Genomic DNA, 24,796 nt, shown 5'->3' with positions numbered 1-24,796 from the left:
AATGCAAATTGTGATGCTATCAGGAAAATAAATGTGAACAACATCACTGGCTATTTCTGTTTGCTGCCAAATAACTTCAGTAATTTACTACATTAAGAATCAATAAAAAAATAATGCTTTTCAAATGCATCACTATTAATCTTCAGGTAGTTCCAAAGTGAACATTTATAACTTCATCTAAAAACTATACAAAGCATTTTTAAATAAACTAAATTGTGCAACTTGAGAATAACTTTAATTACTACTACTTCTCCTAGCTAAGTGATTCCAGTATTAAAAACAAAGTATTTTTGGAAACCAAGACAAACAAAATGTTCTATTAGTATAAAAGTCAAACTATCCTAATAAAGTTTAATAAAAAAATGCACTGAAACTGTGGTAAATAAAATCATGATAAATTCCAGCTTTTCCAAAGGGGCAAATTATACCTTTCTAGCTCCAGCATTGTTTAGAGATGCTAAGAAATACCCTGTGTGATGGAATATGACTGAATTAGCCAAAACTTTATCTTTCAGTCCAATTCCCGATTTCTCAGTCAGCATAAACTGATAAAACTACCTGGCGCTGCCAAAGGATGTGATTCCACCCCTTCCCGCCTGCGGGATGAACCAAGCCAGCTCGGTGACTCGGTGCAGGCYGGGGTGGGGTGCTGGCTGTTTTCTGTCAGATCAGACAACGGGTGTGGGGAAACGGGAGGGGAACAGCAAGACCAGCTGCTTCAGTGGCAGCGCAGCCTCAGGTCAGCCCAGCAGCCGGGCAGYTCCACCCTGACACTGGCACTTCTTGCTGCAGCTAAAACAACCTCATGGTTAGCTGCTGCCAAAAGGGGAGAATCACCCCGTCCCTCTTATCCCTGGCGAATTGCCTTGGGAACTATAAGCTACCCATTTTTTAAGCTTAGTTTTCTGCCTGTTCAACTCTTTGAACTGCCCCTCTGCAGCATCAGCAAAAGGGAGAGGCAGGACCGGAGTCAGTGATGGGGGGAAGCACCCTGCCACAGCTGGCAGACTGACTTAGCAGCAGTATGAAGCTGCACTGCAAGAATATAATTACACATACACTTTATCCAACAGAAGCCCACACTACCCCAGAAGGCGTCCTCTCTTTTCCTCCACCAAGGAGCAACGCTGAAGGCAGAAAGTGGCTTGCTCTTTGAGGGAAGAGACCTTTTCTGCTGGACCACAAGTCTGAAGTTCCTGTTCACACGCTGCTTGATGAGATCAAGCAGTGATCTGCTTGATCACATGTATTACAACACATACATTAAAAATAAACTCTGCTCCAATTCCAAGTGCTCTAGTCCTGGGGCAAATCTCCTTTAACTTTTGTGGCCATCATCTATGGGACTAGAAGTCATTCCATGACAAATTTTGACAGCTCATGTTCCCAACTTTCCTATCTATCTAGCCCTTTAATTGACTTCATGGTCCCTATCCTGTAGCCCCAAAAACTACAACTCGCATAAAGGAAAAAATCTAGACAGGAAGTCACAAAAGAGCAATGGTGGTCAAATATGAGATTCGATTTCTGGTTTCTAATGCTTAGATGGAAAAAAAAAAAAAAAAAAAACCTTAATGGAGCTTTGATACCTCTGCCTCCCACACAGGCCATGAGTAACAGCATCCCACTTTCACCAGCCGCAGCCTGCAGATGCAGGTGCGGGATGGGTAAGAGGCTGGCTAGAAGCAGAGCGGGGTGCCCACATCAGGGCAATCAGCCAAGCAAAGTCATGCTCCTAGGTGCTCCATTACCTGTAGCTAAAAGGCTATGTCACCTTCAAGGGTCAAACTGGATTTCACAGAACTATTTCAAAATCAAGGTGTAGGTTAGGGATGTCCTTATGGCAAAGCTAGGACATTTCCAGATAACCATCAAAATAACGTAAAATCATAAGCTTCTGAAAACACTAAACAAAAAAATCCCTACTTGTTTTTAGGCAACAAATTAGTCTTTGTACTCTTCGCCCCACTTTCTTCCCATTGTCTCAGGATGCCTTGCTAACAACTATTTTAAAATATAAACAGTTAAAAAGAAGTTTATTCTGGTTAAAAGGCTTATGGAAGATGAGGTATACAACAAAAGGAATTTCACACATTTTCCTTCTGCCCTTTGTGTGAAAGCCTGTGGAGCATACCAGAAGATTAATTAAAAAAAAAAAAAGAACAAAGAAAACCAAAATGAAATGAAAAGTCCACTGTCATAAAGACATTTTAATTTCACACATGCAGCATGCAGTCTCTATTGTTTCTCTTTTAAATAATATTAGCTACTTATAATTACAATAAAGTATCTAAATACATTCTAGTTAACTATAGTTGATGGCATCATGGATTAGCTAGAGTTCAACAACATGGGTCACAATTTCATAATCTAAACTATAAAATAAATATGTTCAGATACTTATAAATATACTGAATGCATTCTTTAAACAGCTATGATATGGGGGGCCAAGAAGTGGTCCTCTAAGGCAGAGGGACAAAACTTTCAGAATATAGGCATGCAATTCATAGTTTTAATATGTTATGAAAGAAACATATCATTTGGAAGGACAGCTGTACACAGTACGTAGTAAGACAGAAGAAAAATAAAATGTGCAGTTCTCAGGGCAAGGAGGATATCTTTCTCGTATTCAACACAATGATAACAYTATCTGACTGGAAAGATGTATGGTATTATCATAACACTATTTAAGTGGTCACATGAGATACTGTTCAGGTATGAAACAAAGGTTTAGGAAACAGCTCATCTGAAAGAGGAGACTTTGTATCATGTTTTCGAACCGGACACACTTTAAGCTAGTGTAATCATTTCAGAGAAATGTAAAGGATTTAGGATATAGTAGAGACTATATGAGCGTTACTACAAGCCAAATAAAGTTCATATTGTGTAAACAAATTCACAGATGAACACATTAAAGTCCTGTGGGTTTGAGGCAGTTTTAGTACCTTTGCTTATAGGTTCAGGTCTACAATTAGTTCTCACATTTATTATTTCAACTAAATTCTCTCTTAAGAAATATAATCAGTCATTCTTCGTATACCTTCCATTAATCCTTTACAACGCAGAACTGTATTATAAAACCTAACAAAATGCTAAAGTCAACTCCCTAGAAAGATACGGGGCTTACAGCTTGAAGCAGTAAATGACTGAACTTAAATTCAGTTATTTCCCTAATCAGCCCTCATGACCCAAGATCATAACCCCTTCTATCTCAGTCATTTTAAATAGTTACTATTAAATAATACTTAGCACTTACAGAGTGCAATAGATCTTCAAAGCTGTACAGAACCATTAATAAAAATGATAGAAAAATAGCAAAACCATTAGCACTTCCTTCTACCTTATTATTTATATTCTAGATATATCTCATCACACTCAAATCCCTCTTCAGACCAGCAAAGCCTTTTCTGGCCTAATGAGTGAAAACTAAATATATAAGTTACATTAAAATTAACAATTACTCACACCTTTGAACCATTTTTAAAGCTATTGTTTAGTAATCATACAATAAAATAATTTCTTATTGATAATAATATGCTTTAAGGTGAACAAAAATAAGATGACGCTGTTTCTAATATCAATGTGGTAAAATACAATTAATTATATCAGGTGTGTGTCACAATGCACTATGCCCCCTATCAGGCAATTTTAAGTCCCTGTTCCTCAGTTCTGCAAGCCCAAATCTCTGCTTTATTAACATCTCTGCAGCAGTGTTAGTGTCCTCAGCTTTAGAAAATGATTTTTTCAGAAACAACTAAAGCCATTTGTAAATTGGTATTGTTTTAGATTTCTTGCCCCCTGGGCATTTTGAGGGTCAGCAAGTACAAGCTCACAGAAGCTCCAGAGATTCTGGGTAACAGTGATTCAGATGTGAGACACCTGCTTGTCAACATTGCTACAGTCAGTGCGAACATCTGGAATGGATTAGAGGTGTGTGATAAGCATTAAATGAACTCATGACTGGCTCATGAACTCATTACCATAAAAATGTAGGGGACACATTTCCAAAGACACTATTGGACTACTTCAAGTATAATGACCTCAAGTCAATTTTAATTTAAAAATGGTGAGTCCTGTAAGTATTTTTCTTGTAAGAATTTAAGTAATTTTATTACAAGAATTTTTATTACTAGAATAAAATGCTTCAGAAATTTTTGGTATTTGCCATGACTTCATCATCTCAGTATTTTCTCAGACTGCTTTAACAGGAGCAGCTACGTTTATAACTTATGCTGTATATGCGTTATAAACTGCTATCAGTATCGTTTGGGGTTGGGGGGTGGGAAAGGAGAGGGAAGGGTTATAGGTACCTGTGGATACACTAGATAATTGATAGTTATCATTCACTAYTGTAGTTCCAGTAATGGGTTAATAGATTTTCTTGCTTCAAATTTAAACATAATTTAATAAGAAGTAGTGAGAATGCGGAGGAGACATCTTCCTTTTATCTAAATTGTAATCTTCCAAAAAATTGAAACATTAACTACTATGAAGCTAACCTCTGGATATGCTTCTAAGATAAATCTATACTTTAACAGCAGTGAAACTAGTCATTTTCAAAGAGAGTTCAAACACAATAAAGAATTTCAGTAAAAATATTCCAAACTTAATTGATTTAAATGGACGTAGGTGTTCCCAACTGTGAAAAAAGATCAGGATACCATTACCACACACTCTAACTGTTTATTTATTCCCTGTCTAGGAACCTGATTTAGAGGCAATAAAATGCAATCAGTACACAAACCAGAAGCAGGAATCATCTGCTAATGGAACTTTTAATTGAGGAGTGACCACTGACATGAGGTAATTCTTTCCATGCAGAACTCCTTGCAGAGACCTCTATGCACTTCATCACAGTAAACAATCACTAACATATGCATTAAAGAAAATTTAAATACATTATGACCCAATAAATATCACAATCAATCAATACACACTTTTTCCTTCCTAAAGATTTAGCATTAAAATACTGCATTTCAGTAGTCTTTTAGTGCTAGACACATATTTACAAGGTTAGTACTAATATAGCTATTTGTAATCAAAGGATAATTGGTTATGTTAAATGAACCAGTACACAAAGGAATTGTCAGACTGAATAACCATGTCAGAAGATAGATTCCAATTAGTTTATATTCACATTCATAAATAAGGCAATAATTTCCATAAAGTATAAATTTCTCTCTCTCATTACTRCACCTCTGTATTTTATAAGTGTATACTTAAAAGAACATGCAACTTTACATAGTAACTTCCTATTTTGACCATTTCAGATGATTCAGGATTTTCGGACACAAATCATCAGCTAACTTGATTTTAAGCAAAATGCTGAGTCTACAAAATCATTTGCAAGGTAACTGAAAGTAATAAAAAGAGGAGGTAATTTGTACAAACTTCTTGTTTTATCAGTATCACTAATTCCATACCTACCTTTCTAGGAACTAGTAGTATCAATGGTGGCTGCACCACAAATCATTTACAGTGTACTGATTTAAGCCAAGCCAAAGCGGATCTTAATTAAATGGACAATAAGCAAAGGGAAAGGGTAGCCTAAAAAATCAGAAAAAAAAAAACCTTCAACAGTCAGAGAAACAGAGGAAGACTAGCAGTGCAATGGCTGATGCACCATCCTATCGAATAGTCAAGTATATGAAGCCTAATTGTTTGTACTGTAGAGTTTTCTTGCTTTCTTTTCTCTCTACATGTTTTGGTGCAAAAAAGGGTACATAGATATGTTATTAGAAACATTTGCTTGAAGGTTTCAACTCTGTACGTACAACTTATTAATGATTTAAGAGTTTAGTACCTGATCCAGATCCTGCTATGAAAAGGCTCCCATTGATTTCAATCCATTTTAGATAAGGCCCCAGGACAATTAAAAACCATTTTAGTTTATCTGCAAAATGGATACTGTAGACACTGATAATCTTAGAATTGTACCTTCTAGCCATGAATAATATCTTGCACAACAAATGAACTAATCTATCACAGCTCTGTTCAAAGTTATAAACTATAACCACAAGGCATACTCTCCAAGTTATAGAAAAATAATCTAATTGATAGTTAATGGTCCCACATTCACTATTAGGGTAATAAATATTGTATTTAATCTAATATTACCTGGCTAATATTACCAAAAGATATATTTTATAACACTTTTCAACCACATAAGTTTAAGAACATTCTTTGACATGTACTATACTGAAATCAGCATAGAAACCTACCACAAATCATTTACAAATAAATAACATTAATCTTCATCAATACAATATCCACAAGGCCACATAAATTACTGAATGCCTATATTACATTAAATATTAATGATCAAAGACTAAATCTAGATTGTTAAAATTTAAAATAAACACTTTATTTCTTTTCAGTCCTTGCTCGTTCTTACACTATCAAAATTCTTTCTTTGGTTCCACAAAGGAAGGATCCAGGTCAAAACAACCACCAAAAAAAGAGCCAAAACCAAAAAACCTCCACTTTTTCTTTTTACATTGCCTTCTCAACCACTTAAGATACAAACTAAGTCTTGACAAAACAAATTAAATCTTTTCAAAAATCTGCAGTGTATTCCAAGGACATCAAATTGTATTGCTTAGGGAAAGAGGCTTAACATTATTTTTCAAAGATAATGTATACGTTCTTCAGTAACTTGAATGTGTGACTCACTAGTGTTCTTCAATATGCTAGAATCAAAGAAGAGAAATGGAGATGGCTGCATTCAGTATAACCAAAGGTGTTTGGTGTTCTCAACATAAAAATCTCAAGTGTCGGAAAGAGTCAAACATTTTGTGAAAGGTGCAAAGATGTTCACTGCAAAATACCATGTATGCAAGAAGTAGCAGGTTTACATTTAAAAGGAAGTAGAGGAAACCATTAAAATGATAATTCTAATTTTTCTATGGACTTTCTGCTGTATTCCTAAACTAATGCTGAAACTTCAAGAAATGCAAGTAAATTACCATAAGAACTACCTACTTAATATCAAATCATTCCAAATGCTATGAATGCATTTTCACAACATCTGCCACATTAAAAAAGTCACTGAATAAATGTAAATTAAGCTGGAAAAAGGAGAAAGATAATAGGGTACACAAGACTATGTTTAGGTCTGAACACAGTTAAGTTCTGATTTTAATTCTGCACCTGCCGTTTAMTGATCACTATTTCTGCATCTATTCTTCCTCAGTTCTCTCACCTGTAACATGGGAGAAAAAAAAAAAAAATCATCTGTAAGATTTATTTTGACAACGTTGAAATAATTAACTAATGTTTCACTCTTTCCAGATTCACAGCAGACACTCAAAATTCAGCAAACTCCTCACTTCGGATTCTCAGGTGTTATTTCCAACCCCCCCCTCTCRGGCTATGGGTCTCAAGGTTTTGGCAGCCTGCTCAAATAACAACTTTTGCGTTCTAGAGAGCCAGCTCCACTCTGCTGCCAAAGCCGCAGCAGGAAAGTCTGCACGCGGGAAGATTCGAGTGCGGACAGAACAGCTACCACATGGAGAGAGGAGGTAAACCCGATCAGCCCTTTCCTCCCTACCTAAGAGCAAGAGGATTACAGCATCCCATCCATACCTCTGGGCACCCACGGGGCAACAAGCCTCAACTTTCCCGACGGGATGGAAAAGAGGATTTGGGCCTAGAATGCCTCTGCTTGAACATCCCTGACAGCACATGGCACCATCAGCTCTCAAGCAAGCCGAAGTCAGAAAGCCACTCCTGTGCTTCCAGCGAGGGAAATGCAAAGGTTGACRTTTCAAACCCTTGCAGTGGCAGGAGACTGCTACATGAGGCGCACCTCGCAAGCTGAGCTTTTACTTTTAAGAAAAAGACAGGAAATTGCTTAAAAGGCACCAGTGTTAAAATAATATTTACATTACAGRGTAAAGTAATTGAAAGTTGGGAAATGTAAACTTTGGAAGTGTTTGAGTAGCTGTTGGTTCAAGCAAACTCATTTCTGCTGTTTTCTTTTTTTTTTTAAGAATGGTTTCAGACAATATATGCAATTACATGATCACATGGTATTATTTCTACAAGACCTTTGCTCATTCAGTGATCACTAGAAGTTGTATGGACAACCATACAACTTGCATTTTACAGATTTCAAATTCTTCACTGTATAAAAATACAACCTAAATAGTCAGTAATTTATGTATGGTTAAAATAACTTTTAGATATGTGATTTTTAAAAACAAGTTTTAAATTGTCAGATAATTCTATTTATTAACCTATCAACTAACATAAAAGATGTCAAGCTGTTAAAAACTTCCTGATGAGAAAAAAATAAACCTCAATTAGATATAAATCTAAGGTACTGTAAGTCAAATGCATTTAGATATTAATATGAATTGGTTACCAGGAGACACAGAATTTATGTAAATTATTATATTTTAATGTATTTGTTTTCTGATAACACTAAAACTTCTTAAGCAAGAGCTTTTGGTGGCAGCACTCTTTACATACTGGTTTCCACAAATAAGAAATTGCTGTGGATGCCTGATTGCTTCCTTTGCATTATATCTATACTGTTTACAAAGGGGCTTTTGAAAATGTACTATTGCTCTCAAATAATCCTGTGCAAAGCACAAAATGGACACATTTTTGAAAATGGGTGAGTGCATATTAAATAACTCAACCAAGACCCACAATACCAGCAGGTTTTGAATAGTATGGTCGTGCCTTATCTTTCTGTTTAATTCATCAGCTCTCTAAATACACCAGTAAAAAGGTGTCTGTGCACCTGGGTAGAGGTAATTATTAAATAACACTGTCAATTCATACCTTATGTAAACATACTGCAAATACAAAAACAATTTATGCTTTCAAAATGTTAAATAATAGATCCTCTGATTTTAAAAAGACAAAACAAAATTATACTTGCAGTGCTCTGGGGGGGGGATAAAACATGTTTTGCGACTCCTGTCTTTACACTGACATTTGAAGTCCAATTACAGAAGACAATGTGTTGCTTTGATCGAAAAAATTAATGATTCAGAACCACAATTATTTCATTGAAAACGTTTCAAACTTTCCTCAGACAACTTAGCCCTGCCTCATTCTTAGATAAACACCAGCCATTTCTGGAATGAAGCAACTCTCCTGCGATACCACAGGAGCATTCACCTTCCCACTCCAAAAATCTATAGATGCAGAAAGGAAATGAAGCCTTGAATCTATAAAGGTGGTCAGAGTTACAAACTTCCTTATATGTTATTAGCACTGAATCCACTTCCCATTAGGAGCAGACACATCCTTCAAAGATGATTTTATTGAAATAGCTGATTTGAAATTTTCATTATTTTACAAGTCTGAATGTTGCAATAGCTAGGATGCTAGCATAGAAGTTGCCTGCAAAGTGGCAGTTTAATCTAAATCAACCAGCTGGCAATTTTAAAGAGCAGTGATCTGTTTCAGCAACTCAACTTTGTCAACAACATCCTCTTAAACTGTTTTCAGCTAGATTAAAAAAGGATGTCCAGCTATATGTTAAATCTCATTGCAAGTCAATAGGATTTTAGGCTCCAAAATATTTCAGGCAGTTAAATGGGACTTTGACATCTTAAATACATTCAGTTTTAGATATTAAAGTAGTAATCAATACATTTTTCTGAAATGGAATTTGTATTCCAAACTTCGTTTCTCAATTATTAGCCAAAAAACTGATTTCAAGGGCTCAGAAAGAAATACCCTCAGTACTAGAGCTGGCCATAAAAGCAAAACAAATGTAATGAATGTTTGTAATAGTTTCTCTTTTATTTTTTTAATTTTCCATCTAGCTCAATGGGAGTGTATTAGTCTTAGAATCTCCACAGAACCAAAATACCAAGCATTAAAATTCAAGAAATATGCAAAATGTATGATAAACCAAGCAGAATTAGTGAAAGTTAATTTGCACATGGCTCATAAATATGGTAAATGATCACAGTAAATTTTAAGTGTTAGCCATAACTGTACCTCATGGCAACTGGAAACTGTTTGTTTCTGTAAATATTAATTTCATATATTCAAAATGATGAAAACTTAACTGGAATCAAACTCCAGAAGGCTCTATATTAAAAATAACCACACACAGAGTAATTCCATTGGAATCAATTAAATTAACTTTAGGCAAGAGGATAAACACAAAACAGACATGTACACATTTTGCTCAACTGGCAGTTAAGGTCTCAAATTCTCCTTACCCTTTGAATATTAATAAGTATATAATTTATTAAAATGAACCAGAAGTTTGGATAATATGTGGAAATAATGCTCAGATCCAACATCCAAAAGTTTTTCCTCAGGTCTAGAAAAATGATCAGGTTTTCCACCTACCTCTATCTAAAATAAAAATAAAAAATAAAAAAACAGCACTGCTGAAAAATTTCTATTCTGTTATAGCATTGTATTTTATACAATAGTGTTATTACCTTTCCAAGCATTCTTCCAAGAAAGTAGTAATGTCGGGCGTAAGAATCTCCAACGAGCATCTGTGCAGCAGGGTTAGGATAAAGAAGTCCCTCATTGGTGGTCTTAAAAAATCCCTGGTTAGGGTTAAATCCCGATTTAAGCAGTTCATTCAGAAATTCTCTGAAAATTCCACCACCATCAATACCAGCTTCATCAAGGCCATGTGCATTAAGTAAGTGAACACGAATGCGCTTTTTTAGGTCAGGTTCTGCAGAGAAAGGAGAGAAAGACTCAAATACAACTATCTGTTTGAAGTTTCTTTAGATAAAAAACACATGTAACTATATATACAAACGTATACGCACTATTTTTCTATTAAAAATGGAAGTAGTAAATAGTAATTTTGCAGAAATCCATTACTGGCTTGAGTTTTGGGACAGTTTCAATATTCAGCATGTGGAATGCACTTTGTACAATGGGTCTTGCTGTAAGAGTCCTCAAAAGATGGAGTAGAAAGACAGTAATGAGGGAAGAAAAAAAATCCTACAAAATATTTCTAAATAAAATTAAAATTAATTTGAAATTTGTATTTATACAAAATATTGTGAATGCAAGGTTCAACTTTCTCCAGTTTGAAGGAACTGTTAATAAGCAGTGCATTCCCATAGAGGGGATGACCATCATAAAAGACTGTTATTTGAGAGAGATTCTGGAAGGTGGAATGTCAGCAGCCATCCTAGAGAGAACCATGAAAGACAGCACACAAACACACACACACACACAAAAATATATATATATATATATATTTTTTTTTAAGGTTTTGCATATACTGTACTACGCATGTCTGCTTGAACCATGAGCACACACACCCTGTAATGTGCTTGTGTGATATCTGTTGTTCATATTCCTTTGAACCTCCTTTCCTGCCTTCCTCACACATCAAGGATGAAGTATCATGAAACAGCTAGAACAATTTCTCAGCCTGTTACCATCAAAAGAAGTGTTCCCACTTTCCGTTTACCCACCACTACCTGCTGCTTCCCTTCCCCAGCTCTGACTGCAGTCTCACCCCTCCAGTGAGCCACTCCAGCTCGCTGTTCAGTTTGCCCCTTTCCCTCGATGACTTGCCTGCCTCGGTGAGCCGCTCACCTCTCCCAGGGACGAGTGGAGCACCAGGGCCCAGGCAGACACCCAGGATGGGGAGCTCCCAGCCCCTGACCAGTGCCAGGGTGTTTGCTAGCTTGATTAATTTTCTTGCAAAATCTTAAATTCCTGCTGCTGCCTGTGGAAGTGACAGGCTTCTTCACTCCCTGCTGGAAACGTTAGCAACTGTTTGAGAGCAGAAAGATGACAGCAAGACAGGCAGGAGACAGGGCGGAAGGGTTTTTTTTCCCCCAAGTCACTGGAGATTCTCTTTCAGAATTATTCCCATGCAAGGCTCTGAACAAGCAACGTTCAGTCCCTGAAATACATCCACGTAACTGGGAAGAAGGACTTTTCCTCAATTCACTGAAGGCTTCTAAAGATCTAACTAGCTTTTATTTAAACCTTACATTGACTACACTTGCTTCCAAGTAAGGTAACCAATAATAAAACAGTAACAATGTAACTTTATACTGCTTCCATGTGTAGTATAAATGCACACACTATGGATGTACAGCTGATGTTCATGAAATAATCTGCAGCATCTTGTAGCAACAGCATTTCTGCTTAACCGGAGTGTCACACTTCCACATTCCCATTACTGAATGCAGCTAGATCTACTAATAACTTTCCAGTCTTTTCAGAAGTTTCACACTCAGATATTTTTAAAAATTACCCATTAGTCCTTCATTACAGTGAAATGCTCTCCGGCATAAAAGTTCTGCCAACTGGAGACATCCATTTTCAGACAAAGACTTTGCAAAAAGTCCAATATTCCATTCAAAACAAGAGAATAGAACACAGTTGAACTGGCAAGAGAGAGTCTCAAGCATACAGACATTATTTGCTTGGAGATTCCCAAGACATTGAACATTAGTGTTAAAATTTGCACATATGGAAAGGCTGTTTTCATACTTTTTGGAGCTTTCTGAAGAAAATCAGTTATTTGCCTCCTCCTCTGTGTACTGACAAGCAGATTTACAGCAAGGAGGGAAAAATGGTCCTAAAACAAATTGGTGACCAGGTAAATAAYGGACCCCTAAATTAGTGCCCCTTCTGAGAAAAGGCTGCAATTTAATAATTTATACAGCTACAATGTAACTAAACTGTTACTGAAGTCCATCAGAGGCTATTATGGAATACTGCAATCACAGGGAAAAAAAAAAAAAACCACTGGGAAGAATTTGCACCTTATTAGACATAAGATAGCAAAAAACAAAAACAAAAACAAAAAAAMCCCACAAATCCACAAGAACCAGCCTAATACATTTCTACTATCCTAAACTTTTTTTTGTAAATGATCTCAGTTAAAGTACTACCAACACATTAACTTTAAACAGGTCTCTTCTGAGTACCTATAGACAAACTGGCTGCCTCTTCCAAATCCATGTTCTTTGCCCTCTCCTGATCAATTCTAAGACCTCATCTATTGCATACTTCATTTCCCAGGTCCATTTTAATCAATTCAGACCATAGTCTTGAAATTGCGTCTTGTAGTTTTCAGGAATTTCTTCTTTTCTGCTCTCCTACATGGTGCCTGACCTACTCCAGAGCTAACATTATTTCACAAAATACTGATTCAGAATACCAGCTTTTTAGAAAGAAACAAACCTTCTAATTTAGAGTTTTGCTTGACGCCAGATAGCACACTACATATTTCTGCATATGCGTATGACACACCATACATAAACAGATTTTCTGACTTCAGTGGCCAATTACCACTAAAGCTTCTCTATTCCTGTTGATGAGAGAGAAAGCTTTACCTAGATTATTCTACATTCAACCACTTGCTACAAGCTTTCTGGGTTCTCCCTTGTTGTCACCTTTTTATGGGTATAGCAGGGTTTTTTTCCCCTAAGCAAAGCCTGAAAACATTACTGCAACTATATACACATATATGCGTTATTATACATGATCAAGATCTGCTCCTCAGATAAAAATTTCATTAATACTAAAGCTCTTTTTGCTAAACAAAGGCCTGACATTTATTATTTCTAAATATAATCAGATAAATATAAAAATTAAGAATCTAGCTGTGTTAGAAAGTACAGATGTTCCTTATATACTAGCTCATTAGTATTTTACTCATGGCTCAAACTGCATTCAGATGCACACAGGAACCCATATTAGAATCACAGAACAATTTAGGTTGGAAGAGACCTCATATATGGTACAAAATCCCAACACTGACAGCAGGGCCAATTTCAGAGTTATACCAGGATGATCAAGGCCTTGATCGAGTTGAGTTGTCCAAGGATGGAGATTCCACAGCCTCTCTGGACAATTACTTCAGTGCTTAACCAACCTCATTATGAATTTTTTTTTCTGTATGTCCAATCAGTATTTCCCTTGCCGCACCTTAGCAAACAGGCTTCTGCAATGCCCCACTAGGCAGTGGCAGCAGTAAGATCCCCCCTTAGTCTTCTCTCTTAGACTGAACAAAACAGTTCTCTCAGCCTCTCCTCACACACCAGGTGCTCCAGCCCCCTACATTATTTTGGTGGCCTTCTCCTGGCCTCACTTTTGCATGTCTTTTTCACACTGGGAAGCCCAAAATCAGACACAGTTAATCAGTGCTGAATAGGGGGAAAAAACATCACTTCCCTGAAACTGCTGGCTCTGCTCTTGCTAACACAGCCCAGTATGCTTTTAGCTTTTATCTCATCAAGGGGGCACTCCTGACTCTTGTTCACTTTGTTGTTCACTATAAACCCCAGGTCCTTTATTACCAAACAGCTTTCTAGCCGGTTAGTGCCCAGCCTGTATTGCTGCATATGGTAAATCCACCCCAGGTACAGGACTTCATGAGGTTTCTGTAAACCCTTTTCTTCAGTCTGCGAGGTCCTTCCAGATAGCAGCCTGGCCTTCTAGTGTACTGTTTCCCCCAATTTGCTACTTTCTGTAAACTTGCTAAAAAGGGTGAATTACATCCCAGCGCTTAGGTCATCAAACTGTAGGTTAAGTTTAGGAAACCTGTGTTTTAAAACTGCTTTCATAGTTTAATAAAACCACATTAATTATGCTGACTGCTTCACAGCACCAAAACATGTTTCTCATTTAAAGCTAACTTATTATTAAACAACACCTTACCTATAAAGCTAATGGGTTGATTTGCCTGTTACTTGACACTGTATCATTCAAAAGCTTATAGACCACAGCTTCCGAACTGCATTTTTATTCATTTATTGGGGGGTGGGGGGAGAGCTGGCTCATCTTTTCTGTGTTTTCTGATTCCAACTCATCTCTCTATTTGAACAAACCAGTTAGCAGGTCAAACTAAACTTACATAAAACAAAAATATTCTTTACTTGAAGTAAAGTATTGTACTTGATTATTGTTTGTACTTAATTTAAAATTTTTGACAAATGAGTCCACATCTCTTTTAGGTATTTCCAGTTTTAAACACAGATATTAAATGAAAGAAATCCCATTTACAAAAAAAATACTATCTTTAATTCTATCAGAGTAAAGCAAAAAAGAAGAAAAGGTACAATTTCCAGTAATTTTATACAAACCAATACCAGCCACTTTTCTTTCTCCTCTCAAAGTTAGGCCATTCTCCAGGAGGGAACTTAGGTGGCATATAAAGTGAGATTCAGCTAGTAAAACCCTAGTATGTATGTAGTAACCCTAGCTAGTATGTGGCCAATATTTTTTTTATACATAAAAATACCATAAAATTAACAAGGACTTTATATAGGCAGATTGGAATTTTGGCTTCTGGGGCAGCTGTTCTTGCACAAATCCATACTGAGGTATGATATACATCCATGTAGCAGAATACATACTAGTGCACTGCATTACCTTATCAGTCACACTGTACCAAGCAAAAATGTCTAGGCTGCATACAGGATTTGCTGATACTGATTACCAAAGCAGATAATATCTAATGAACTATATGGATGAATATACAAAATATGGCTATTCGGACAAGTAAATGGGAAGAAAAGCCTCATAAAATATAAGTCTGAACTAAGGAAAGGTGTGTTAAAGAGAATGAAACTGCAATAATCAGAAAGAATCTGGATGAGAATTACATTATGTGAATTGAAGAAGGGTTTTTTTGTGTATTTTTTTTTTACTTTATAAGGACTTTGACACTTCACAGATGATACACTTTTAATGTTCTACTCAAGTGAGCAAATCTGTAATGATATGGTAAGAATGATTAAGTATGTTATCGTCAACTTGTTTATAACTTCATTGTAAACCTACCATTTTCAGGAGAAAGTTTATCATAAGCATCTTCATAAATATAATTTCTTCTGATAGTGACATTAATCCCATCCAGAAATGGACCATCTCCTTGAACTTCCTGTTTATCAGCATAGATCAATCTTTGAAAAATCTGTTAAAATGAGTGGAAAGAGAAATCAAGTCATAGTAAAGATCTAAACATTCAGTGAAAAATGATTATTCACCAATATTACTGTCCTTTGAGGGTTGCTTTTGGGAACTCACTTTCAAGTGATTTGTCCTCTCTGTCACCAAGCTGCAGAAATATAATATAGATCCCAGGGAAGGGAAGGACAGGGAACAGACAGAAACAGGCAAAAACTCTTTCATGCTAAGATATCATCCTCCATTCTTTCTACATAAAGAGGGACATCACACACATAGTGTCAATCATTCCAGTTTTCTTTAACTTTCAGAGTTCTGAAATGCAAAGTATTCCAAAACAAAGGGGAAAAGTCACACGAGTATTTTGAACACAGAGAGGCAACCCTCCGTACTAGGAAACATTCTTTCRTTCTTTTTGTAGTGCTTAGGAACATTCCCAGTAACAAGAAATTAGGTATCAGTACTGCCCTCAGATAACAGTGGGCAAGTAATTCAAAGCAAAATAGAGCATTATTATTGTATTTACAATTGATTTATATTTATAAATATATTTATATAATGTATTTGTATTGCATTGTATTTATATTGTGTTCATTTAGTATCACCATACTAAACRAAGTATCAGAGCATCATACCGATTCCAAAAAGATAATTTTAGCTAAAGTACAAACAGAACTTCACACTGTCCTTCATAATAAGAACCTATCACAGTTCACCTGAAGAGTAACTGTAGCTAACTGTGTTTCTATGCCAGACTGTAGCATGTTTTTTTCTGCCTAATGTACAATAATGTTCAATATATCCTCAGTCCAGGGACTAAGAGTCTCTTTACTACATCCTTTCTTGCATCTTTCCCATATTCAATAAATACTCTAGCAAATTTTATAAGGGATGTAATCTCCAAATAGTATCACAGATTGCTCTCAAAACTAAAAAGATTAAGCAAGAGTCTCCAGAGAAGTTTAGAGAAGAAAAGCATTAACAAATTCACAGTGAAAGAGGAAACTTTGACAAGAACAGACATAAAGCTAGAGCGGGGTCTCAAATCTACTTTTTCTATGGACAACTGTAGGTGGCGAAGAGGACAATCTCCAACTAAGAGGATTATAGTGTAGACAAAGCCAGACTCTTCTCTCAGGTGCACAGCAGAAGGACAAGAGAAAGCTGTAAGTTGCAGCAAGGGAAATGCTGACTGGAAATACAGAAAAAAAAATTCAGTATGAGGGTGGTTAAGCACCGGAACAGGTTGCACAAAGAGACTGTGAAATCTCCATTGCTGATCATAGTCAAAACACCTCTGGATAAGACCCTGAACATCCTGATCTAACTTTGAAGTTATCCCTGTTTTGAGGAGGGAGTCGGACTAGAGTACCTCCAGAGGTCCCTTCTGACCAAAATTCTTCTACGATTCTGTGACATCAAGGTACACAGTCATGGACATCATCTTTTTATGAAGAGGACATGAGAATATGTTCACCACCACTTTCTTTCCTGAAGAAGTAYATGGCTGGGTAGTTTCATAATCACTGCTACACAATGAATGATAGATAGAAAGAAAGTTTTTAGGGTATATCTCATGGCAAAATTCTTCTTGATATAGAAACTAGACTCCTAAACACTGGAGTGTATATGTACATGCATAAGTAAATCCTGAAATACACTGTATTCTGAAATCCTGAAATATATACCYCAGTGTATAACTGAAGCATTCACAATGACTTAACAGTAGCAGACAGAAAAGCAAGAGATGCTGACTGTAGTACGCGCTACAGTTTTGCACTACAAAAACATCTGAGGAAGAGAAAGGACACGGTCACTTCCCTTTCTAGGCTGTTTGCTGGGTGCACAAAAATGCACTACCAAGCACTGGTAAGGTCCCAGTAGCTAATAAAAGATGAAAAACTTATAGTTAGAAGAAATTAAATCTAGGTGCTCTAGTAAGAACTGCACTGCTTACACACATTGAAAGCTCAGATTAATCAAAAACACAAATGTGCACCTCTTCTAGAAGAGACACCTTGCCTTGGAGAAATCTAACAACAATGACTTTTTTCTGGATTGCTGATCCTTAGTTCAGAATAAAGACAGTGAGAAAAGACTCCCTCTAGATAAGAGGGATCCCACCAGCAGCTAGGCTCATGGGACCTACTCCAATTATCTACAGGCATTTTGAACTGGGGACTCAGAAAGGAGGAAATAAAACCCAAGTGATTGCTTCCCACAGAGGACCAAGGTATTTGATGCTGCACACCAATTTGCTTTAAACTGAAGGGGATAATAGCTCTGGGGTCAGCATGCTAGAAAGCCTCACATGAAACTGGACTGAGTAATCACTTCTGAGAGTATCTAATACCTGGTAATTCAAGGTAAAAATCTCACCAGAAAGTCAGAAAAGGAAAGGACACATGGAGCAACCCACACATGGAAACAGCATGAACTTGTATTATCACATTAAATTACAGTGCAATATGGCAACTGGAACAATACATGATAAGGTATCTTCTTCCTTTATTGGGAGCTGCTTTGTAGGAACAGTTCTGAAAGAAGTAGAAGACTCTAAAATGATTCCTGTCCCACTAATACACAAAAAGAACTATTTGGTCCAAAGAGCAGTGATAAGAGGAACTCCTCTTTGAAGTGGACCAAGACTATAACATTTCTGACTGTAGCTTTTTCCTTCTCTCCAAATTGTCATCCATTTTTTTGATTAAAAGGATGTTAAACCTTCAAAATGAGAAGCCAACTTTCAGTTTTTGTGATATAATAAAACAAGGCTCTGTGAATTCCAGAGACTTAAAATATGTGCATCTTAACATAGCTTTGARAAGTCTGGAGGCTGTAGACAGTGACCAAATTGTGACATACAGACCCCTGCTTGAGGTCACTTCCAACTCTTTGGCTGTACTCCTAGTTCAATATTGCCATACAGCATTAAGATGTTTTTTTGGAGGCCCAAAAGAAACAATCCTTTTCTACTGAATTTGTCACTGTCTTTTTGGCAAATATTGATTACTTTCCCTATGGAACTATTTTTCATCCTCTTGATGGAGTCTTGTAACTTAACATCTCCAAGACRATTCAGGGAGTAGTTTTTAATTAATCAGTACTGTTGACAACAAAAGTAGTTTGAAAATTCTGTTATGGGTAACAAAATAATAGCTTTTAAAAAATATATGATGCAAATGGGAACAGCTAATGGACCTAACAATTTTATATTTAAAATCTAGAAAACATTCAAAAGCAAATCAAATAATACAAGAATCTTGCAAGTTGTAAACTATATACTCTATTTAAAGTTCAGCTACTCAGCTATGAATGCAGGAATTGAATCTCTGGGCATTATTTTCCCAAAACGGACATCCATCATCTCATTCTGAGTAAATTCACTCACTGCACAAAAAAGTCTCAAGTCTTGACCTTGCAATCTGTTTATTATAGACACCCAACTAGTTAGTGCACTGCTTACCACAGGAGGATGCAATCACTGAATCAGAACTGAAGTTCACTATAATGGTACTACTACTCTCAGGCAACTTTATCTTGGAATATATGTTTCTAACTTTAATATACTTACAATGAAAAGAGAAATATAAACAGTAAAAAGAGAGAAAAGTAATCTTAGAATGTTCTCCATTGCAGTTGCCATGCAAACACTGGGGAAAAAAAAAAAGTGTGGTCTGCCATCCCTTCTGTAGAGAAACAATCTAATTTTTACTTAGCTAAGTGCTATTTTTTACACTTACTGAAAACAGAAAAATTCAAAACTTAAAAGCCAAGCGCACATTAAATTAGAAATTAGATACCTTTACTCTTTCTTCAAAAGGAACTACAAAAGGTAGCTCTGTCAGAATTGCAAGTTGTCGTTCTTCAGATACAGAAAGAGGTGCTGGTTCCAAACCCACTTAAAACAGAAATAATAATTTTAAAAATTTTGGAAAGAACAGGGKTTTTTTTAAGCAGTTTATTTTGTAACAAGTAACTCAATTTACTTTGTATAAAAATACACACATTAAAATAGTTTATTTACTAACACTAAGACATATCTTTCTTTAAACATTAGCTTCTAACAGGCAAACTGAAATGTAAGCAGTGAAAACATACTGAAAACAAAATGTACATAAAAATAGGTACTCCTGCATTTTAATCTTCTTCAGAAGAAAAAAATTATTTTCTTATGACTGAAATTTTAACTTTTCAATTAAGAAAAATTACATGACATAAGACAATTAAAAAGTTGTAAATAATTATGATCTTCATCATAAGAATACTCAATATCCTCATCCCAATAATCAAAACAGTTTAAATGTACAGTGCTTTCAACCACGTAGACTACTTTCATTCACCTTGCCATTTTAGGCTCCAAAACTAAGCCAAATCTAACGAACTCAACAGAAAGATAACATTTCTTTCAATGGGYTTCCTCTCCCAACAGCAGGGACCCAGTCATCGTATTAAATTCTCGTCACTATAGAAATAGTGAAAAGAACGTCAAGAAATTATATAACTTGYTCAAGAAAAAAAGAGGATTAGAAAAACGTTCAGGAAGCCACAACAGAGAAATGAAATGCGGTGTGGTTCCCAAGCTACCATGCAGTTCCTTTGGACTTTCTTATACACAGACCCACAAAGGAAGTTTCTATGAAACAATTCAACTTCAGGTAATGCATAGTAGAAGTCAGAATCCTGCTGTAGCTTAATGGGAAAGAACTCAGTTGCTGAGCACATATCTGATTGTAAATTTATTAATTGCAGCACTGCTATTGCTCACTTACTAGATATTGTGGTTAAAGGCCCACCTAGCTCAAAAAAACCCAAAGACAGCTTGTTTCATTCTTGTATTTAATAATCATCCTTTAGAGAAAAAACAACTCACAGAACATAGACTGTTTATAGAAAATATTATAAAAATGAAGTAAATGCTCCATGTTACCACTCAGTCCAAAAGCTTAGAATGACTGTTTCAGTTTTCCCTTTGGCATCTACCTGTGGAGACTAGTATCTTGCTGCCCTTCTGCAACTGCGCATCACTTCAGTGTTCATTATTTAATGGGTCTGTATTTTTAATTCCTCACAGCACTCTAAGTAGGGATATTTTAAGCACCAATTTAACATGACACGACCCAATATATCACTATACTTGATGAATATTCATTTGGGACAGATTTCAACATTGCAAGTCTTTGGAATTTCTGATAAATGCTTCTCTGTAATCACCCTTAGTTTACTTAGTAAACATTTTTAATTAAAGTCAACGTATGCTACCTATTAAGCTAAGGGTTAAAAGCATTTTAAATAAAAAGTGCATGTACAGCAAAGGTAAACTAGTACATGACTTCGACAGTTCAATTATTCCAGTCAATTAGTCAATTTTATCTGCATTTCTCCATCACAGCTTCTTTCCTTAGAGAGAAATATGGGATGGAGTCATCAATACAGAGAGCATTTACAACTCAAGAGTCTGCCATTTAAGTAAATGAAAAAGCACAAATAAACATGACCATATGTGATTCAGCAGTTCTTTCATGCTAATTGGCTTTAACCCATATGGAGTCAAGAGGGATTAAATGAGTGATGTGCACATTGTTATGTGCTTGTTTTCACGCAGTCATGTTGACTGCCCTTTTTTTTAAGCCTGATTTCTTGTGGAAACGAGGTTTATATGAACATGTGTCACTCTTCCTCACCACCTCCCCTCCAATACACCTTTGGGGCTAACCAACTTAATTTTAACTTTGACAGAGGACCAGGGGATTCAGAAATACTAAGTTCTGTGAATATTTACAAGTGGGTGGAGGAGAGAAATTCCTTTAGTGGCCTGATAACAGAACCAGCAAGGAGAGCTCAGTTCTTACCTGCTCTGTTCAGTGTGTCAGCTTGTCTGCTCGACAGCCAGCCCAAAGGCTGTTGTCAGCCAGCAACATCAGCACAGGTAGCTCCAAATCAGCCACAGCATGTGCATTACTTATTCACCAATTGCCCAAGCTAAGGTAAATAATGAAATAGAGGGAATTGGTGCTATTATGGGAAGGGAGACAAGGGAGAGAGCTGAGGATACTGTATGTATGAGGGGAAGGCGACTAGCAAACTAGCAGTGTGGGGAGAATCTGGGGGTGATAAAATGTGGAACAGGTCTGACCATGGGGAGCTGTGGATGGAGGACACCAAGAAATATAGCAGCTGGAAGACATGGAGATCAATGCAAGAACCTGAGGTTACTGTTATGGACTCTGTAAGAGATACAGGATGCAAGTCTGTAGGAGTCTGACACTTAAAACTAGTCCAGGTTCTCAGCATTTTTTGCTAAAACTTCTGTTTTTAAGATTTCACCTTCTCAGTCACTCAGAATAGGCAACTTCCAGAGATRAAAATCAACTGAAAAAAAAATTGATTCAAAATTCCAAGGAGTACTTACACTTGACCAACTGGTTGTTACCTGCTAAACAGACCAGTAAAGTAATCAAAGTAAACTTGCACTATCACAGCTATGTAAATAAAATTTATCATTAAAATAAGCCCTCAGACTCCAATCTTGGCAAAAGCCCCTGACAATCCTATAGGGCTCTATGGCAGCATTCAAATTCATATGTACAAGATCTACTGAATCTGCTCAGATACTCAAGGAGATGACACCATCTTGAAAGAGAGAACTGGACTCTCATAGATTAATCAATTCTTTCACAGGGATTAGTGTTTTAATGATTATTTTACTCAGGTGAAATAAGCAAGGTAAAATTCTAAAACAGTGAAGATGCAGAGGTCTGAAAAGCAGAAAGAAATAGACCTTCTACATGAGAAAGTATACTAGCGTAACTACACTAGCATACATTTACGCTGATAGCTAAGTTGGTCTGATTCTCTCATGTTTCTTTTGAAGTTTCATGAAGTCTGGATTTTTTGAATGATTCAAGGAGATAAGTTTCTGCTCTAACTTATTAGAGACAATATTTATAAAATATTGTCATAAAAAAATATTTATAAGTAATTAATACTTACTACCTAAAGCTTGTTTGTTACAGCTTAATATATAAGGAAGTTTCTTCACAATATGCTGTAAAAGCAAAAGCTCAACATTTTATAATTTATGCAGCTTTATGCATTTTATATCTTATGCAACTGTATTTTATACATATTCATACATATATTTTTAATACATATCATTTGCATGCCTCGTTATTTCACTTCTTCAGTGCCAGTGAAAGCAGCAGAAGTCTGGGGGAAGTTGTGCAGTACTGCCTTGCTCTCCTCCCAGAAAGAAAATAAAATCGTTATACATTAAAGACTAAGCATCCACACACACACATGTACATGCATACAAATGTGTGGGTTTCTTAAATAACTGAGCACAAAATTACAAAAGATTACTTTGTTTTTGGCTTTTAAACAAACTATTCAACTGTACTCTAAAAAGGTAGATTTAAAATAAAGTCATAAGGCACAGAATTATTTTGACATCATAAAGCAAAAATTGCAGAGACAATATCTTACCATCCAAGGTAGACTGCAACGGTCCTATTCTTCCCATTCTTCTGACTCTCCAGACATGTCTAGCGGATGGCACATACAGCTGGGTAACCTAATTTATTAACAGTATTTTACAGTTAAACATTGTCTAATTTCATATTAAGTATATACATTAACTGTGAAGTCCAAGAGTCTGTGTCTGAATCCCTAATATCTTAAGTTCTAATCCTACCTCCTTATACCTGTGCCTTAAAGCAGAGCTGCAAATTAACAACAATCACAATGCCCAGGTATTATTTAAAAATACCATGCAATGGTATATTAAATTATGGTTTTTAAGATACTAGTGAAGCTGAGTTTGAATTTTAAAATGTCTAATGATTTACTTTCACACGAATCAGGGCAGCAAAGCATATTATGACTACTACTACTTACTACTAAGGTATGTAAGCGCTATTACCTACAAACTCTAAGGAACTGGCACACTCACAGAAAAATGTGCATCTTGAACAGTAGGCAAGCAAATGGGAAACGATCAAAAATAAACAGAAGAGTTTATTTTTAAGAATTCCTGTGCAAAACTGCCTACTGTTAAGAGCAAAACCTCTAATGCTGTGAGGTAGTTTGAGGTATAACTAACTTCTCAGATTCAAATTTTCAGTGATTCAAATGCCGTATTTTCACATTCATATTAGCATTTTCTTTTACATGCATATGCACATTTTTAAGCTTAAATAATGTAATTTTGTTCAAAACCTTTCAGAAAACAGTAACTTCTAGGCAAGATAAGTACAGAAAATGCTACTGAATTTTATTTTTGGAAAAGAGAATTTTGAAGGTTTTTTCCACTACAAAAGAATTCTTTCATTTAGTATTTTTATTATGCAAAGTGCTTAAAATAACTAGAAAGTAAGTCACTATAATGTGTAAAAATGCAGTGTGCTTCCCATTCTCTTTTACTATAAATGGAGATGAACTACATTGTTGCACTGTAGAGCAGGTTCTACTTTCTGGATAGGTTATGTGATTTAAGGTAAAGGTTTCTTAATAGGTGTAAAATCTCTACATTACAGGGATAAGCAACATAACTCCAGGTTTTAAACTAAACTAAAGCTATGCAACTTCAACATCTTGCTATAAATATAAACATCATATCAAAGGTTGATATTGTCATAAATCAAACACCTTACTATTTCAGCTTCAGCACCAATAAGTCTATGTGAAAAAGAATATTACTTTTACCTTATCTGCTTTTATGTTTTCTTGTTCTGACAGCCAGTGATTTGGTGGGCAGAAATTTCTCCTTGTATCTCTAGATTTCAACATTTTCACTAAGTTTGTGATGACCTAGGTGTCAGAAATACATATATTCAATATATATTTAGCACTGTGAATGAAATTATGTAATAGAAAGTCAAATCTACAAGTAAAACCCTAAGGAAGTCTTGCAATA

The 24,796-nt window shown here is 35.9% G+C and overlaps 1 protein-coding gene across 1 annotated transcript in view; it reads right to left on the bottom strand.

The window, feature by feature from the left end:
* UBE3C (ubiquitin protein ligase E3C) overlaps positions 1 to 24,796 on the bottom strand; it is an 86,765-nt gene that overhangs the window by 22,391 nt on the left and 39,578 nt on the right. Inside the window, exons 14-18 of the mRNA XM_026069255.1 lie at positions 24,586 to 24,690; positions 23,368 to 23,455; positions 19,686 to 19,783; positions 15,757 to 15,889; positions 10,419 to 10,666 (exon numbers count right to left, since the gene is read on the bottom strand). Of these exons, the coding sequence (XP_025925040.1) occupies positions 10,419 to 10,666; positions 15,757 to 15,889; positions 19,686 to 19,783; positions 23,368 to 23,455; positions 24,586 to 24,690 (672 nt within the window). The remainder of the gene's footprint in view (positions 1 to 10,418; positions 10,667 to 15,756; positions 15,890 to 19,685; positions 19,784 to 23,367; positions 23,456 to 24,585; positions 24,691 to 24,796) is intronic.

The sequence above is a fragment of the Apteryx rowi genome, unplaced genomic scaffold (assembly GCF_003343035.1).
Source record: "Apteryx rowi isolate R43461 unplaced genomic scaffold, aptRow1 scaffold_29, whole genome shotgun sequence".
NCBI lineage: Eukaryota > Metazoa > Chordata > Aves > Apterygiformes > Apterygidae > Apteryx > Apteryx rowi.
The sequence above is the reverse complement of the archived record's forward strand: the minus strand, read 5'-3'. Positions and strand labels throughout refer to the sequence as shown.